Below are 17725 nucleotides of genomic sequence, written 5' to 3' on the forward strand. Positions count from 1 at the left end.
ATGAAGTAATTTTGTAAGTCAGTTTGAAAAGTGTATTCGGAGGCATGATTCATGGAAAAAGTCCTATTTAAAATTAAGATTTTTTATTTAATCTTGAGCATTTACAAGTGAATTGTCTGCAGAAAGTATATTGTTTTCCCCCTTCCTTTACAGAACAGAGCAGAAGAGACGACTTAGAGAGTTTAGGATATGTTTTGATGTATTTCAACAGAGGGTCTCTCCCATGGCAGGGCCTGAAAGCAGCCACGAAACGACAAAAGTATGAAAGAATAAGTGAAAAGAAAATGCAGACACCCATTGAAGAACTATGTAAAGGTTTTCCTAGTGAGTACAGTGATGCAGTTTTCTGTTGATCTTCTGTGCCAGGTTAGCTGCAATCATCTAGTAGATTAGCTTCATTTGTCCTTTTGTTATTATTATTATTTTTGAGGTTTTAACTTCACATGGTTGTATGAAGAGGATCAAAAATACATTCGACGCAGTTACCCCAATCTTGAAAAGGGTGATGAAAGATCCATCTGACAAAATAGGATCGCCAGTCATGCACTGCCTAAATTGTGTACAAATGTCAATCATTCATTGAGTTAGTAATTTCTTTAGTTGCAAGCATTGGATTTATATTGCTCTTGAACCTTTTAGCTTTTTGTATATTTGGTCTTGTAGTTGTTTTTTTTTCTTATTTTTATTAAATATGAATTTCCTTGCTATGGTTATCATCAGTTCTAGTATAACTGGTTCTGCTGGAAGTAGGTGTTTTTTTTTATTCAATTTATTAGTCTCCCAACAACAGGTTAGGAGACTAGGCTTTGTTTCTTGTTTGTCTGTTTGTCAGTCCATCAATGGATCTGTTACATTTGCCTTATCTTCACATAAGTTTTGGCCTGAGACATACATGTATAAGAAGACCACACTGGTCAAGTTAATTACTCGTAATTGCACTGGAAGTAACATGAAATATCTATTTTGGAAGCCCTTTGCATGTACAACACCATACCTCTTAGGCTGAGGGTTACTCTTCTTCCTCTTTGGTTTTGTTGCAGCATCAACAACCACCGACATTTGTTGCTGCTGCTGCCGCCACATCCTTTCCCCACGCCTCTAGGATGCCTCCTAACCTTGTGTGTTTCCTTTGAGGATGATGTATCTTTTGTCTGCCTGAACCCCATGAGGCTTCTCATCGTTTTTAATTTTTGAAGGGAGGGGGTGGAATTAACACTTGGGCCTTAAAGAGATTTTTCCTAAAAATCATTGGCGAATGCATTACAGCATCTGGGAAGCGGATGCTGTAATGCATTCGCCAATGAACTTTAAAGTGAATGTTTACATTCTTTGTCAGTCAGCATTGTCCATCTACCAAGGAGCTTTCTGTGCAAGTTCTAATGTATTTGTTAGTACCACCTCAGATTTTACCAGAAAGTCTGAAACTTGTCCTAAAGCTTAAAAAAAAAAAATGCCTATGTGTATGTTGCCAAGTAAAAAGTTCAGCAGTTGTGCTTGTGTTACCATGAATTTATTAGGCAATTTTCACTGGAAATCCAAGAATCCCCTTATTTCTGACAAACTCTCTGTTATGTGTTTCATGTAACTTTGAATTGAGCAACTTTATGTCAAAGTTCTAGAACCTTTTTAGAGTTTTGAAAGATTTTTTTTTTCTATCTGCTCCTTAGACATGGTATGTTAAAACCATAATACATACTATGCTTAGAGTACTTGAAATGACCTTTTGAGTATGAGACCCAGTAAGGGGGTAGTGCTTCAAGTGCACTTCTCACAGTGCACTGCAAGCATTGCTTGAGGTTTTTTGCTGCAACTCTTTAATTCTTTTTAATGTCTTATTCTCTTTCTTCCATCTTACTTTCCACCGTCTGTTAACAGTGGTTTCATAGTGCCGTTGCAAGGATTTTCCTCATATGTTACACCATTATAATAATTTTATTCCCAATTTAATTTCCCTTTCAGAGCTGAATGACTTCATGGGTCTTAGTGGTTGGCCTTTGGCCTAAATTTTATATTTCATTCCATCGGAGAATAAGGAAGCTATTATTAACCTTGCTGGGTGACATAATTGGAAGTTCTCACCCCCTTTCATGAGTAACCTGAACAGTATAGCTCAAGTTACTTACTGAAGGGGTGGCAAGTCAGTGAACCCGTCGCTGCAGCCAGTAAAATAGCCAAGACTCAATTCCCAGGTTTTACTTAGCAGATTAACATCCCTTAGCATTTCTGTGCCAACAGGTTCACTTGAAAGTTGATGCACTCCAGCAGTGTTTAAACCAAGCCCTTAGTCTGTAACACCCATGCTGTTTTTTTGACATGAATCTAGTATCATTTTGGTTTGAATTTTTGTAACAGCTTCTAGGCTTTTTATTTGATTTTCTTCAATACATTGATTCTGTCTCTTCTCCCACGTCAGGGACATTCCATATAACTATTGAATAGTAAAACCTCTCACTCTTCATAAAATTATTGTCCCATTGATAAAAGTTTTCAGTGCTTAGGTAGTCATTAAATGACATCAAGTTGGGATGAATGTATCCATAGTTGGATGAATTAATAATCAGCCCTCCCCTCCTCTCCCTCTAAGCACATCTGTGAGAACAGGTGTCATTAACCCTCTTACGCCGATTGGACGTATTAAACGTCGAGTCAAAATGTCTCCCGTATGCCGATTGGACGTATCATACGTCGGCTCAAAAAAGTTTTTTTTAAAATTCGCGGAAAAATACTTATAGGCCTACCAGCCGAAAACTTTTGTATCACGCTCCTTGGGGGATGCTGGGAGTTCACGGATCAAGGCGTTGTTTTGTTTACAATCGCTACGCAGGCGCGCAAGCGCGAATTTCTTTCTTATCACACTAAAAAGTATCAGTGACACATCTCGGAAATTATTTCATCACTTTGACATAATTTTTGCACCATTTTAAATTATCCTTTACATGAAGTATTATATATGAAAATGTGCGCAATTTCATGTAAAATACAACAAAAAAAATACTCATGATTGTAGCTTTTATCAGTTTTGAGATATTTTCATGTAAATAACGATAAGTGCAAAAATTTCAACCTTCAGTCAACTTTGACTCTACAGAAATGGTCGAGAAACGCAATTGTAAGCTAAAATTCTTATATTATAGTAATATTCAATCATTTGCCTTCATTTTGCAACAAATTTGACATCTCTAGCACTATATTTCGATTTATGGTGAATTTATGAAAAAACTTTTTCCTTACGTTCGTGCGATAACTCTTCCGATAAATTTTTTCGTGCGATTGTCCTAATGTTTGCACCCTTTTAAATTTGCCGTTACATAAAGTTTTATATATGGAAATGTGCGCATTTTCATGCACAATACAACAAAAAACAATCCATGGTTGTAGCTTTTATCAGTTTTGAAATATTTTCATATAAATAACGTTAAGTGCAAAAATTTCAACTTTCGGTCAACTTTGACTCTACCGAAATGGTCGAAAAACGCAATTGTAAGCTAAAACTCTTATATTCTAGTAATATTCAATCATTTACCTTCATTTTGCAACGACTTGGAAGTCTCTAGCACAATATTTCGATTTATGGTGAATTTATGAAAAAACAAAAAAAAACATTTTCCTTACGTTCGCGCGGTAACTCTTCCGAAAAAATCAGAATTTTTTGTGCGATTGTCGAAATGTTTGCACCATTTAAAATTAGCTGTTACATAAAGTTTTAGATATGAAAATTTGCGCAGTTTCATGTAGAATACAACTAAAAATGATTGAAGGTTGTAGCTTTTCTCTTTTTTCGAAATATTTGCATATAAATCACGATAAATAGAAAAAAAACCACGTTCGGTCAAATTTGACTCTACCGAAATAGTTCAAAAACGCAATTGTAAGCTAAAACTCTTACGGCCTAGTAATATTCCGTAATTTTTCTTCATTTTGAAACAAATTTGAAGTCTCTAAAACAATATTGTGATTTATTGTGAATTTTTGAAAAATATATTTACCTTCACTACGCGCGCCGATTTGCGGCCGCAAGTCTCCGAAATACGTACATCGCATTATCCTAATATTTGCTCCTTTTCATATTAGCCTTTTTATAGAGTTTCATATATCAAAATGTGCGCAAATTCATGAAAAAGACAATAAAAAATAATTGAAGGTTGTAGCTTTTTCCATCTCCGAAATATGTGCATATAAAAAATATATATATAAAAATTTCGACATTCGGTCAAATTTAACTCTTCCGAAATGGTCGAAATCTGTAATTCTAATCTAAAACTCTTACAGTATCGTAATATTCAATCATTTGTCTTAATTTTGAAACAAATTGGAAGTCTCTAGAACAATATTTAGAATTACGGTGAATTTTTGAAAATAACATTTTTTTTATGTCCGCGCTTTACGAATTCGTACATCATTTTGTGATAATATTTGTCCGGTGTTGATTTTATTGTTTTACTATGTATTATATATCAAAAGGATTGCAATTTAGTGTACAATACAACGAAAAAAAAAGTAACTCGTTAGCTTTGACCGTTTTTTGCACCGTGATTTGAATACAATTATCTATGAATTTTATTTTTTTTGCTACCATATATTGCATTATTTACATATGATAATGATATTATTTTTCATTTCTGATGATTGCATACTAAACTTCATGCAATGAAAAAAAATGAGCCAAAAATGAACTCTTAATCTTCAAAACTAAGTGCGCTGTGATTTTTTGAAAAAATTATCTTTTCCGCTTCCACGCTCACTCCAAACCGGCGCCGGCATACAGGAGAGATTTTGATTTTTAGGGCTTCGGCGTAAGAGGGTTAAGAGTATGGTTCTTTGTTTGTTTGGCATCCATCCCAACACCAGGTAACACATGCAGATTGAATGGTAATTTCTTGTCTTGTTAACCCTCTTACGCCGAAGCCCTAAAAATCAAAACCTCTCCTGTATGCCGGCGCCGGTTTTGAGTGAGCGCGGAACCGGAAAAAATAATTTTTTCAAAAAAATCACAGCGTGCTTAGTTTTGAAGATTAAAGAGTTCATTTTTGGCTCATTTTTTTTTCATTGCCTGAAGTTTAGTATGCAATCATCAGAAATGAAAAATAATATCATTATCATATGTAAATAATGCGATATATGGTAGCGAAAAAAAAAATTCATAGATAATTGTATTCAAATCACGCTGTGCAAAAAACGGTCAAAGCTAACGAGTTACTTTTTTTTTCGTTGTATTGTACACTAAATTGCAATCCTTTTGATATATAATACATAGTAAAACAATAAAAGCAACACCGGAAAAATATTATCACAAAATGATGTACGAATTCGTAACGCGCGGACGTAAAAAAATGTTATTTTCAAAAATTATTCACGTAATTCTAAATATTGTTCTAGAGACTTCCAATTTGTTTTCAAAATTAAGACAAATGATTGGATATTACGATACTGTAAGAGTTTTAGATTAGAATTCAGATTTCGAACCATTTCGGACGAGTTAAATTTGACCGAATGTCGAAATTTTAATATATATTTATTTATATGCACATATTTCGAAGATGGAAAAAGCTACAACCTTCAATTATTTTTTATTGTATTCTTCATGAATTTGCGCACATTTTGATATATGAAACTATAAAAAGGCTAATATGAAAAGGAGCAAATATTAGGATAATGCGATGTACGTATTTCGGAGACTTGCGGCCGCGAATCGGCGCGCGGAGTGAAGGTAAATATATTTTTCAAAAATTCACCATAAATCACAATATTGTTTTAGAGACTTCAAATTTGTTTCAAAATGAAGAAAAATGACGGAATATTACTAGGCCGTAAGAGTTTTAGCTTACAATTGCGTTTTTGAACTATTTCGGTAGAGTCAAATTTGACCGAACGTGGTTTTTTTTCTATTTATCGTGATTTATATGCAAATATTTCGAAAAAAGAGAAAAGCTACAACCTTCAATCATTTTTAGTTGTATTCTACATAAAATTGCACACATTTTCATATATAAAACTTTATGTAACAGCTAATTTTAAATGGTGCAAACATTTCGACAATCGCACAAAAAAATTCTGATTTTTTCGGAAGAGTTACCGCGCGAACGTAATGTTTTTTTTTCCTAAATTCACCATAAATCGAAACATTGTGCTAGAGACTTCCAAGTCATTGCAAAATGAAGGTAAATGATTGAATATTACTAGAATATAAGAGTTTTAGCTTACAATTGCGTTTTTTGACCATTTCGGTAGAGTCAAAGTTGACCGAAAGTTGAAATTTTTGCACTTAATGTTATTTATATGAAAATATTTCAAAACTGATAAAAGCTACAACCATGGGTTGTTTTTTGTTGTATTGTGCATGAAATTGCGCACATTGCCCCATATATAAATCTTTATGTAATTGCAAATTTAAAAGGGTGCAAACATTAGGACAATCGCACGAAAAAATTTATCGGAAGAGTTATCGCACGAACGTAAGGAAAAAGTTTTTTCATAAATTCACCATAAATCGAAATATTGTGCTAGAGACGTCCAATTTGTTGCAAAATGAAGGCAAATGATTGAATATTACTATAATATAAGAATTTTAGCTTACAATTGCGTTTCCTGACCATTTCTGTAGAGTCAAAGTTGACCGAAGGTTGAAATTTTTGCACTTACCGTTATTTATATGAAAATATTTCAAAACTGATAAAAGCTACAATCATGAGTATTTTTTGTTGTATTTTACATGAATTTGCGCACATTTTCATATATAATACTTCATGTAAAGGATAATTTAAAATGGTGCAAAAATTATGTCAAAGTGACGAAATAATTTCCGAGATGTGTCACTGATACTTTTTAGTGCGATAAGAAAGAAATTCGCGCTTGCGCGCCTGCGTAGCGATTGTAAACAAAACAACGCCTTGATCCGTGAACTCCCAGCATCCCCCAAGGAGCGTGATACAAAAGTTTTCGGCTGGTAGGCCTATTAAGTATTTTTCCGCGAATTTTTAAAAAAACTTTTTTGAGCCGACGTATGATACGTCCAATCGGCATACGGGAGACATTTTGACTCGACGTTTAATACATCCAATCGGCGTAAGAGGGTTAATTTTATATGGTTATGCTAATAGGTTTGGTGGTAGGTTATTAAAATGGTTTGTAATTATGCTAATAGGTTTGGTGGTAAGTTATTAAAATGGTTTGTAATTATGAAACAAGTTAAATAAATTAATGAGGATCTGAAATGCCCTCATAAACTTTCTAGACATTTTCACATTAGCTTCAGTTTAAATGTGTTATAATTTCTTATAAAAATGTTAATGTTGAAAGTAATGTAACAGACTTTCGTCTCTCCGAATAACAGATGAATTTGCGACGTACCTGAATTTCTGCCGGTCTCTGCGGTTTGAAGAAAAACCAGACTACAGTTACCTAAGGCAGCTCTTCCGTCAGCTCTTCCATCGTCAGGGCTTTACTTATGATTATGTCTTTGACTGGAATATGCTCAAATTTGTAAGTACTGCCAAACAAAACATAGACATTTTCATACTTAAGAGTTTGGGACTGAAATGAGAAAGTTCTCTTGGAAATGTTTTTTGGTCTTATTCTGTGAGACATTTCCTTTGTATAATAAACATTTTAAGGTAAGTTATCCCTCAATGAAATTGCTTCGAACAGATGAAATGAATTGCTAGCAGGGCTCTGTGAATAGTGGTGAGACCGTTGTGTTCTCATGTAACAAAATAGCTTTTTGTAACCACCTCTATTCTTACAGAGAAGATGATTGATTTGACCACAGCAAAATGTATTAAATATAATACCAGTAGCAGAGCAGAAGCCTCATTAAACCCCCAAGATGTCTTTGGAGTATGAGGTTTCAGAATAATATTTTTTAATTTTCCTTTAGTGCTACAGCACCTTTAAACAGGAATAGTTCTAAATAGTTCTCAAAATACTTGACAGTGCAAATGGCTGCTAGCCCTTACTTGATCACACATTAAAATAGTTTTATGTAATTCTGGGATTTCTCTTCACTTGATTGTAAAGACTATTGAAGGTTCATTTGTAGCCTCTGTGTGGGGGAAGGGTTAGATACCTTAAAATACAAAACTAAAATCTAATGAAACTGGCAACACAGAAGTAAGGCGAGTGTGCTTTCAGTGCACATCTCTTAAGTGTAACGCAGACATTACTAAAGGTGGTTTGAAGAATCCCATTTGCTTCTAGCTGCACCCACTTTCAGTCTTACTTTGCATCCACCCCTGCTTCCTTTCCTCCACCTTGCTATCCAACCCTGTTAATACTTCCAGATGAGGCGAGCTTGTGAGTGCCAGCAACATAAAGCCTTGGTTTTGGTATTTCTAATGGTTTTCGTAACTAGCTAGCTACAAACATTGATATAAACAATAGATTTAACTCACCTGTGCAGATTTAATACCTGAATAATCTTAAGAGAAGTGAATGTCTTGACCATGTCGAAAGAAATATTTTATTTGAATGATTTCAAATGGGGGAATAAAGTAGAGTGCAAGGAAGGAGAGAGTGCTAATTTATGTATTTATATGAAAAGTTGTTTATCCTGCATCCAGAGTAAGAAATCTTCAGGACAGTAGAGATGGACTTTGCTGTGGAGAGATTGTCCACAAATCTCCAGTTCCTTGTTGTCTTGGTGTGATTCTGCATTGGAAGCATTTTTGGAGGTTATGTGGATCCATTTAAGGTGAAATTGTAACACAACCATTCTAACATCCCCAAAAGGGCAGACACTTGAGGAGGAGGAGACTACATCTTTTTCCTCTCCGTATGACAATGGTGGAATCATAGAATGGGATAAATTTATATGGAAATCCAATCCATGATACACAAAAGTGGAGAGAAACTCTGGTACAGACACTGTCAGGTTTGCAATCTTCGTAGAAGGTCGGGGCAATAAGGGAGACTGATCTGGCTGATCAGTTGAAGGGAGCATTTCTGATGATGACCATTGTAAATACAAGATACAAACCTTATCCAGAGAAGATAAATACCAACTTAAGCCCATCCCGGTAGACCCTGACAGGTATGGCCATATTGGCTGCATATACAGCAGTATTTTGATGCGGGGAAAACATGCTTGTAATTAATTTTCATGAAATATAATTTTCTAAAAATTAGAAGTCTTTAACCGTGATTTTTGGCATTTTCTTCACTGTTACCAATGAATGTATTTGGCAGGTGGAAAAGAAGTCCTCATAAACTTTCAAAGATCCGTAATTTCACAGAGGTATGTGGTTTTCAATGCTAATGGAATTATAGATTGTGTGTGTGTGTGTGTGTTTTTCTTTTGGGGTGGGGGAGGGGAATTACTAGAAACACCAACTTGAGAATATCTGAAAGAGCAACTTTTTATAAACCCAGCATTTTAGCATCTGAGTAATGATTGTAAAGCAACACTTGAAAAAAAAAAAAATTATGTACAAATTTTCATTAGATATAAACAAACAAAATGAGTAGGGACAGAAGTATTTCATTAAAGAGCTTCAGGACTGAACACCTCAAAGTCATACTAGTTAAGTTTAAAGGAAATGCACTTACCTAGTTTATAAAATCAAAATATGAAATAAATTTTATTGAAAAGATTTATTTAATAGATTAACCCTATGAGGAGGATGATCAGGGCCTAAGGGATATCTGTTGTTCAATGAAAATTGCTTTTTACAAAACTTTCAGCATATTAACATTTAATTTTACCAACAGCTATTTTTCTGTGTGGAGCTTAAATATTAGGACCTGGATTTCCTTAAAATACAGCAGTGCATTTTAATACTTTCATAGTATTTTTAATAATGCAGTTATATTGAAGCTCATTTTTATTTTAGGTTAACATAAAATTTAACATGAACATCTTTTATATGGTTAATCAAACATGTAATGTATCCAAATAGGAATTTTATGGTATTTTAGAATGGTACACATCAGTGGCATAAGGTAGGTGGAAGAAAGAACTTTGTTCATTCACGGATGGTTTCTAGATAATGAAAAGATTGATGTCAAATTAATGAAACTAATTGTTACTTGGGTTAACTACTGGTAAAATAATTGGATTCTGAACATATATGATTTTATGTAAATTGATAGCATATGAAAACAATTTTTGTTTCATGTGTAATCAATTTAGTCTTTAATTTAGTAAGTTTGCTAATACAAACATTTAAGCCTAAAGTGCAGTCTAAATGTATACTGTACACTGAATGGTTTGAGTTATTAAGAGAATATGGGCTTGGCAGACTAAATATGCGTAGTGGTTGGTACACAAGTGCTTTACAGTTGGGTTGTATGAAAAACTTGAAAAAAAGTTTGATTTTCTACTTAGTTTCAGGCATTTGGTCAAGTTCATAGCCAAATTAGAAGCCAAATTAAAAGTAGTATTTACAATCCCTCTCAAGCTACCTAAAAAATTCCTTAGATACATCCTCATAAGTGCAGAGAAATTCCTCTGCATTTTTAATACTCCCATTTTTAGCATATTTACTATTAATTAAATCCAGATATTTAAAGAATCAGTATGTGAAGGTTTAAAGTTTATATCTAAAGTAAATCTTTCACTAAAGGATGCAGAAAATTATAATCAAACACGAATACAAACACAACTGATGAAAATTCAGTCTATGGTATATTTTAGTTCTCTTTGAAATTGAATTAATAACTTAAGTTTTTCCTTTTCTAGGGTGGTTCTCGAAATCAAGAAAATGAAATAGAGCGAAGAGATAGACAAAGCAGCAGACCTCAAGCCACAGGCGCCACATCCCGGATACGACACGACACGACAGTAGGAGGTGTGTTGCCCTCGCCAACTGCAGGTGAGTCACAGTCTGTAAACCTGCCGGCCTCATTCATCCACTTCCTCTTCGGAATTAGGTCTCGGGTGTTTTGGAAGATTTCAACCTTTAGAAATCTCATGTTGTTACTTAAAATAAATATTTTTTTCTCTCTATTCCATTATCTTTGGATAAAGAAAATCCATAAGGGGGGTTAGAAGTCCCTTTTGTATCTGGCTAAACATAACTGACCATTCTTGATGGATATGTCCTTTTGTTTTTTTGTTTTTTGTTTTAAATCCAAATGGTTAGAAGAATAATGCCGTTATCCTCTGAGCAAGAGATTTCCACTTTCTCCTTAATCATTTCTTATTCCTATTTACTTCTCACTTTTCTTATTAGAGTAAACATTGCTTTTAAACCACTTTTTAAAATTTGGTTGTAGAATTTTTGTATTAATAGAAATTGTTGCTTTTTTTATTTCTAGCCAATTTAATTAATTATAATGTGCTTTTTTTCCCCTTTCCACACATCCTTAGAAGTACTATATTGGCACGAGGGCTAATGTTGATAGGGCCACAATATACTTATGGCTCATATCTTATTTCAAATTTAGCATTTTCCTTAACCTCATACTAAAGTTTATGTAGCTCAGTGTGACCGCGTTTAGAAAGAATCGTAGATAGTGAAAATAATGCTCATTTTCCTTTTGTTAGTTTGAAGAAAATGGGTGTTTTACTTCCTTTTTGTCTGACATCTTTTCATCCAACGTCAGTTTGTCTGTATCTTATTACCAGGTGTCCTCTCATTTACTGACTTTTGGTCCAACACCTTCTCATGAAATGGAATTCTTTGAATAACTTTAGATTTCAAAAATAAGGGACTTGTATTACACACACAAATGAATGGTATTTCTTGCAAAAAATATCTGTCATCTTATTGGAATCATCATTCATAAGCACTGGTTAATTCTTGTGTACTTTGCTTTATTAGTGTTGTTTTAATTTTGGTTTTAATAAGCATGCTTCTGATTCAAAAATTATACAAGCCGCCAACATAAGACAGGGTCAGTTACACGGACAGAAATTTTAGCTGACAGCATTTTTGTCAGCATATCATTAACAACTTTCCTGACATTCTGTAGTGTTTTGCCTATGGCCATACAGATTTACCTAGTACTTATTGTAATGAAAGCCTCACAGGTAGAAAAGAGACCATTGTAAACCATCAATTCAGATGCATTAAAGGCTGTATACATGTAAACAACTTTTCAGCTGTGAGTAAAGTCATTGACCTGTTTGCATTGATTTATCAAACCAGGGACTTAAGGATAAGACAGATGTCAAAGATTGAGTTGGTTGTCATGTGGTAACAAGGGAGAGCAGCAGTTTGAAAACAAAAAAATTAGGTGTGAAAGTAGCAGGATGGAGAGTAGGAGAGCAAACTAATTGTAAAGGTCATATATTAAAACATTGATCAGATGAGTATTCAGGTAGAAGAAGCACTAGAAGGATGGTTGGAGATAATTCGGTTAATGTTGTAAGACTTGAAAGAAAAAGTGTGCTATAATAGGAAAACTGTGCCGTAATAACTTGAGTGGAAGACTTATCTAATAATATACAAATTTCAGCATCCTTTTGCCAGTTACTGTATGAGCACACACACAATACAGTATTCATTTGCACATAACCAATACAGGCTTGTTTTTATCACTTTAATCTTATAATTTGTTAAAATAAATAAATAAATAAGCAATGCATAATCATAGGTAATTCAAAACTGCTAGTCTTGAATACTTATTACAATACTATTTTACATTAGACACAGTGATGTTGGACCAAAAATCACATGAATGGAAACACAGGAAACACACGGGAAGGTAAAATGTGGCCAAACTGAATTTAGACGGAAAACCGTCGGACAAAAAGATAATGCACTAAGTGTGCCATACTGGATACTACTACTACTACTACTACCTAAATGATTATTGTCACATTTTGAGTCAAATCTCCTAATTTCCCTAGCTAGAGAATCTTACATTTTGCTCTCCCCCTTACAGGGAAACCACTTGTAATTTGAGCGTGAAGGAAACAATAACCAATAAATACTCCAGGAATGTGTATAGCATTTAACAACTCTAGGTTATTGTAGTACCAAGAATAAACCACCTGGACTTCAGAAAACTCACCTTTCGGTTCTGAACCGCTTTCAAGACCAAACCTTCATCATTGTAAGCTGCGCTGACTATGTGCACTGATATGAACCTTCACTGCTCTTGTAAGCACTTTTGTATTTTGTGATTTTGAAATACAATTGTTGTAAATGTTGGCAGGCTCATGATGAAGATGTTTCTTTTATCAGTGATTCTTGGACTGCAGACTTAAATTTTTTTATTTTATTATTGTACATATTCGTTGCCTTTTGTGTTGTATATATAAAGTAAATGAGCACCATATTTTTTGCTGTCTCTTTCATTTAGGTTAGGTTCTCTCATCGAAATGTTCAACAGCCAGTTGTCCTCAGATTCCATTTCTTGCAGCTTTCGTTTGTTTCCTTTATTATGGATGCATTCGTGTAGTTTGTGTGCGTGTGCTCTTGTACTTCGTACTCATTGCTTGCTAATGATCAGTTGCATGCATGGAAGTGTTACAGATATGGATGGATGGATTGTAGAGTGTGATAGGGCATTTGTACCTGTACAACATTGTTTTTATTACCATGATGTATGACAGTCGTATGAATAAATACATTTCAAGTAATGCTTTGTACTCTCTTTTGTAGGCTTTCCTTCATTTTATTATTATGAATACCTTGGCATTAGCCCTCCTGCCTTTATATTACAGTATTATTACTGTCATTATTGACAAATTTATTTGGCTTTGCATGACTTGAGATTTATTTTTGTTCAATGAATAATTCTTTTGTTAAAAATTTATATCTGTCAAGCTTTAATTTGAAGTCTTGTCTTAATTTTGTCTGTCTTCTCTCCTTACTGACTGGAAATCTTTATTATTTATTATATACAGTACACTGATTTTTGAGAGTGGTACTGAAGGAAGCCAGGATAAAAGAAGGAAGTTTGGTTGAAACTTCTTTTTGGAGTTCTGTAGCATGATTTTCTACTAAAGAAATTTCAGATAACAGCATCTGTTTCCTTAAGAATGAAGAAAGTGGATGATTAAATGAAGGCAGGAAAAAAGTTATTATCAGTACTTAAAATTTGATACAAACTTCGAGAAAGCCAAGGTAATTGGAACACGAATGTAAAAAAAGTTCGTGGGAAATGTAGAAATAAAACTTGAATGAGTACCTGTATCGGTAAAACTGGTTCACCAGATAAAAATATATGCTGTATTTCATAATGACAGAGCATAGTTTCTATTGTCATATAGATGTAATATGCATCTGTGCTTAAAGTTTTTTAGTATAATAATAGGGCACACATGACGGTCTTGACAAATGTTATGGTATTAACCCTTCAAGTTGGAGGGTGAGGAGCGGGTAGGGGTGGGTTGGTTTCTAGACCTTGTCTTTGGTAAAACAGGATTACAATTCAAGACCATGAGAGACATTTTCTTTTATATCTTGCTATAAGATTTAATGTGGTTTTGACCCCATTTTGAAGCAGATTAGTATAGTTGTAATTTTTTTTAATGAAATAAATGATAAATGATGCATTAATTTTTAACAGTTTTGTTGTAATAAAATATTTCAGAAAGAACTTAGCAGATTCATAAATTCTTTTTTGCATGACCAAGAAAGTTTTATGAATTTCCTTTCCAGTAATGTATATAAGTTATTTATGCCTGTTAAACTATTGATGTTTCTCTTTGAAATGCATCTACTTTTGTAGGAGATGAAGTTGAACCATACCCACTACTTTCCAGATTTCATCCCAATGCCACCCAGTGTTAAAATATTTCAATTTATTTTTAGTACATTTTATGTGGTTGGTGATGTCGTTTATCATCATCAGAATCTTCAAACATGGCATTTCCATGATGTCGTTTGTATGGGAAAACTTAAGTGAAACTGCACCTTATGGAAAACCTACATATAACAGTGAAATATAATAGAAATATGAAAATTAAATTAGAAATAATTTGGCTTTTCAAACAAAAAAGTACTACTGCCAGTTAATATGGATAAATGTTTCAGATATTTGAAGCCTTTGGGATGTGCACATCCCGATACAAAAAAGGATATGAAACTGGTTTTGCAAGTTTATTCAGATAATTACTTTACCAGTCACACTTTCAAAATTTGTGTCGGAAATTTCATAGAAACTTCCCTTTTAACCATAGCATTCTCATTTGATGTCCCCCCCATGATTTCCTGAGCCTTGTTGGTCATTATTATCCTGCTACCTCCATATCTCCTTATCCCCACAGCCCAAATTGTCTCATTCTTTGAGATCTTTATATATTCTTTAGCTGTTGAATACCATATCTTTCAGAGTCACCTTACTGCTTCCCAGGCATATATGTATGTATTAGCATTTTATAGTGACACCTTTCCAGAATCAACATTTTCAGCATCGGTGTCCATGCCTCTGCTGCGCGGAGCAACACAGACTTCATGTACACACCCTAACTTTTTTCTGCTATTGTGATTTTTTTATATTCTTATTTTTGTTATTATATTATTCATTTTGATCAGAATTATGTAACAAGCCTTTAATATGTACCCTAGTTTTACATAGCCAGTTAAGAACAATCTTGAAAGTGAGCCCTGGATGGCCACTTCCTGGAATATACTTTTCCTTTTTATTTCCAGACCTATAGTATAAGCTTTGCTCTCTCTTTGTAGATTTTCAATCCTCATCATTCTTCCTCCAAATTATCCATTTCTGCAGCACCTCTTCCAATGGTCCTTTCCCTTTATTAGGTTTTTATATTCTCTTGGATCATCACTGAATAGCTGAGGCTGTTTTTAAACAAATCACTTGCTATTGCCTGGAATGATGGGTCTTGGCTATATTTTAGCCAACTGAGAGCCCTCTCAACTATTGCATTGGTCACTAATATTTTAACAGCATTCAGTTTATTTTCTTCCTTTCCACTTGGAAGCTTTTCAGATGACTTCTTTCATCATTCCATCATACCTTTTTTCAACTTCAATTTCTCCATCTCTTCTCCATTGCCTTTCTTACATCTTGATGGTTGCAAGTATGGAGCCTGTCGTTTCTGTCTAGAACCAAAGCTATTGAAACAGGTCAGGGTAGAACAGATCTAGACTGATTGCTAATTGTGTGTCACCTTCTCTGAGAGAGAGAGAGAGATGGTTGTAAAAATCAGAAACTAGATTGTACAATTTCCACAATGTATTTATAAAGTATATCCTTAACTTCCCCGCAGGGGAAACTTCAGTAAGCCAGAACGAACTTGTGCACATTGACCAGATTGTTAATGAGGAATGGTAGGAACTAGAAGGGAAGCTGATATCCTACTGAAGGACATATACTGTTTTGGTTGGGTGGCGCCTCAGCGGCGTGATTGGTATGGTATTAGCGTCCCACCTCAGTGGTCACGGGTTCGATTCTCGGCCATTCCATCGAGGAGTTAGAGATGTGTATTTCTGGTGATAGTTCACTCTCGACATGGTTCGGAAGTCACGTAAAGTCGTTGGTCCCGTTGCTGAATAACCACTGGTTCCATGCAACGTAAAAGCACCATACTAACAATAACTCTGTTTTGGTAATCCAAAGGGACCGAAGAAATCGTTGGCACCTCTGGATTCTGTTGTAAAACTTGGTTGTACAATGGCCAGTGGCTAAGACCGATTGCAGAATGCATCATTCTGAGGCTGACTTGAAAAAAAAGAGGCTCGATCATAGCTGTGATGTTTACCTGGCACAGTTGGTTCCCTGTGTACTATCCTCATAAATGGATCAGTACTGACAGTAGTTCCATAGTCGACAAGAAGGGGGCAAGTGTCCTTTCATCTCATCAATTGATGATGCAGGTGCACGAGTTTGTAGTAGCACACTCATCACAGTGGTCAACCAGACAACATTCCAGAGAAGATGGATGTATAGCAGCCAAGTTAAGTCACTGGGGTCGGTGTTAGCGACCGACATTTGGTCTCAACACCTCGACATTCCGAAGGATTGTTCAATCTAGGAAGACAGTCTAACAGGTTAGTCCTTCAGTTTTGACACACTGAAGCTGTTACTGTTCAGCATAACAGCCAATGAATGACCATATACCACATTGGAAACATTGCTTCTCATCCGATCAGCAAAGTTTAGCAACATCTAAGTCTGGTCAGTACTTGAAATGGTGACCTCCTAGGAACACCAGATGCTGTTGGCATCTAGGAGACGGCTTTCACATCCACAGTTAGCAATGTTGGGGCTAGTCAGTACCTGGATAGGTGACCTGGGAACTCCAGATTCTGTTGGTGCCTAGGGGACATGTTTCAAATCCATGATTCAAGTCATAGGCTTGTGACTTCCCATCATTCTGCCCGACTCGTCAGGTGACCATCAGTTGTTTGAGCATTTTGTTGCTAAGGGCCCTACGGGTTACCAAGTGCCCGAGAGCTTTTTGTATTACCACTTAAGTACTTAACCTCTAAGTTAGGTGCCAACAATGTGTTAGTTCCAGCTCACCCAAGAAGTGGTGTCCAAGAGCTCCATTTCTTTTGACTTTATGTAATGCTCGAACGGACGTACTACACAGCTGACATGGTGGACAAAAATACATTCCAGGCAAGATTTCATAAGGTCAGGGCCATTGGTCTGACCCTAGCATTCAGGAAGAACCTGTCAGACAGGTACTAAGGATGGGAATGCAGTCATGACAGACCACTTTCACTTCATTTTTACCTTTGCCCATAGATCCTTGGACTTATTCCTTGAGTTCTGTGGTAGCTGCTCAGCAATCATGTAGCTCATCCAGCTCTTGAGGACAGGTGGCATCTTGCCTAAGATGTACAGCTGGGACTGGCCTATCTTCTCT

General features: G+C 35.1%; 1 protein-coding gene across 2 annotated transcripts in view; it reads left to right on the forward strand.

The window, feature by feature from the left end:
- The window catches only part of LOC135205823 (casein kinase I-like), a 43099-nt gene that overhangs the window by 3919 nt on the left and 21455 nt on the right, over positions 1–17725 (forward strand). Inside the window, exons 4-7 of one of the 2 annotated variants that reach the window (XM_064237024.1) lie at positions 154–324; positions 7331–7479; positions 10673–10805; positions 12823–13523. In XM_064237024.1, coding sequence (XP_064093094.1) covers positions 154–324; positions 7331–7479; positions 10673–10805; positions 12823–12842 — 473 coding nt within the window. In that variant the 3' untranslated portion in view covers positions 12843–13523. Of the gene's footprint in view, positions 1–153; positions 325–7330; positions 7480–10672; positions 10806–12822; positions 13524–17725 lie in introns of those variants that run through there. The other variant, XM_064237023.1, reaches the window with a different exon arrangement.

The sequence above is a fragment of the Macrobrachium nipponense genome, chromosome 24 (genome assembly GCF_015104395.2).
Source record: "Macrobrachium nipponense isolate FS-2020 chromosome 24, ASM1510439v2, whole genome shotgun sequence".
NCBI classification, from domain to species: Eukaryota; Metazoa; Arthropoda; class Malacostraca; order Decapoda; family Palaemonidae; genus Macrobrachium; species Macrobrachium nipponense.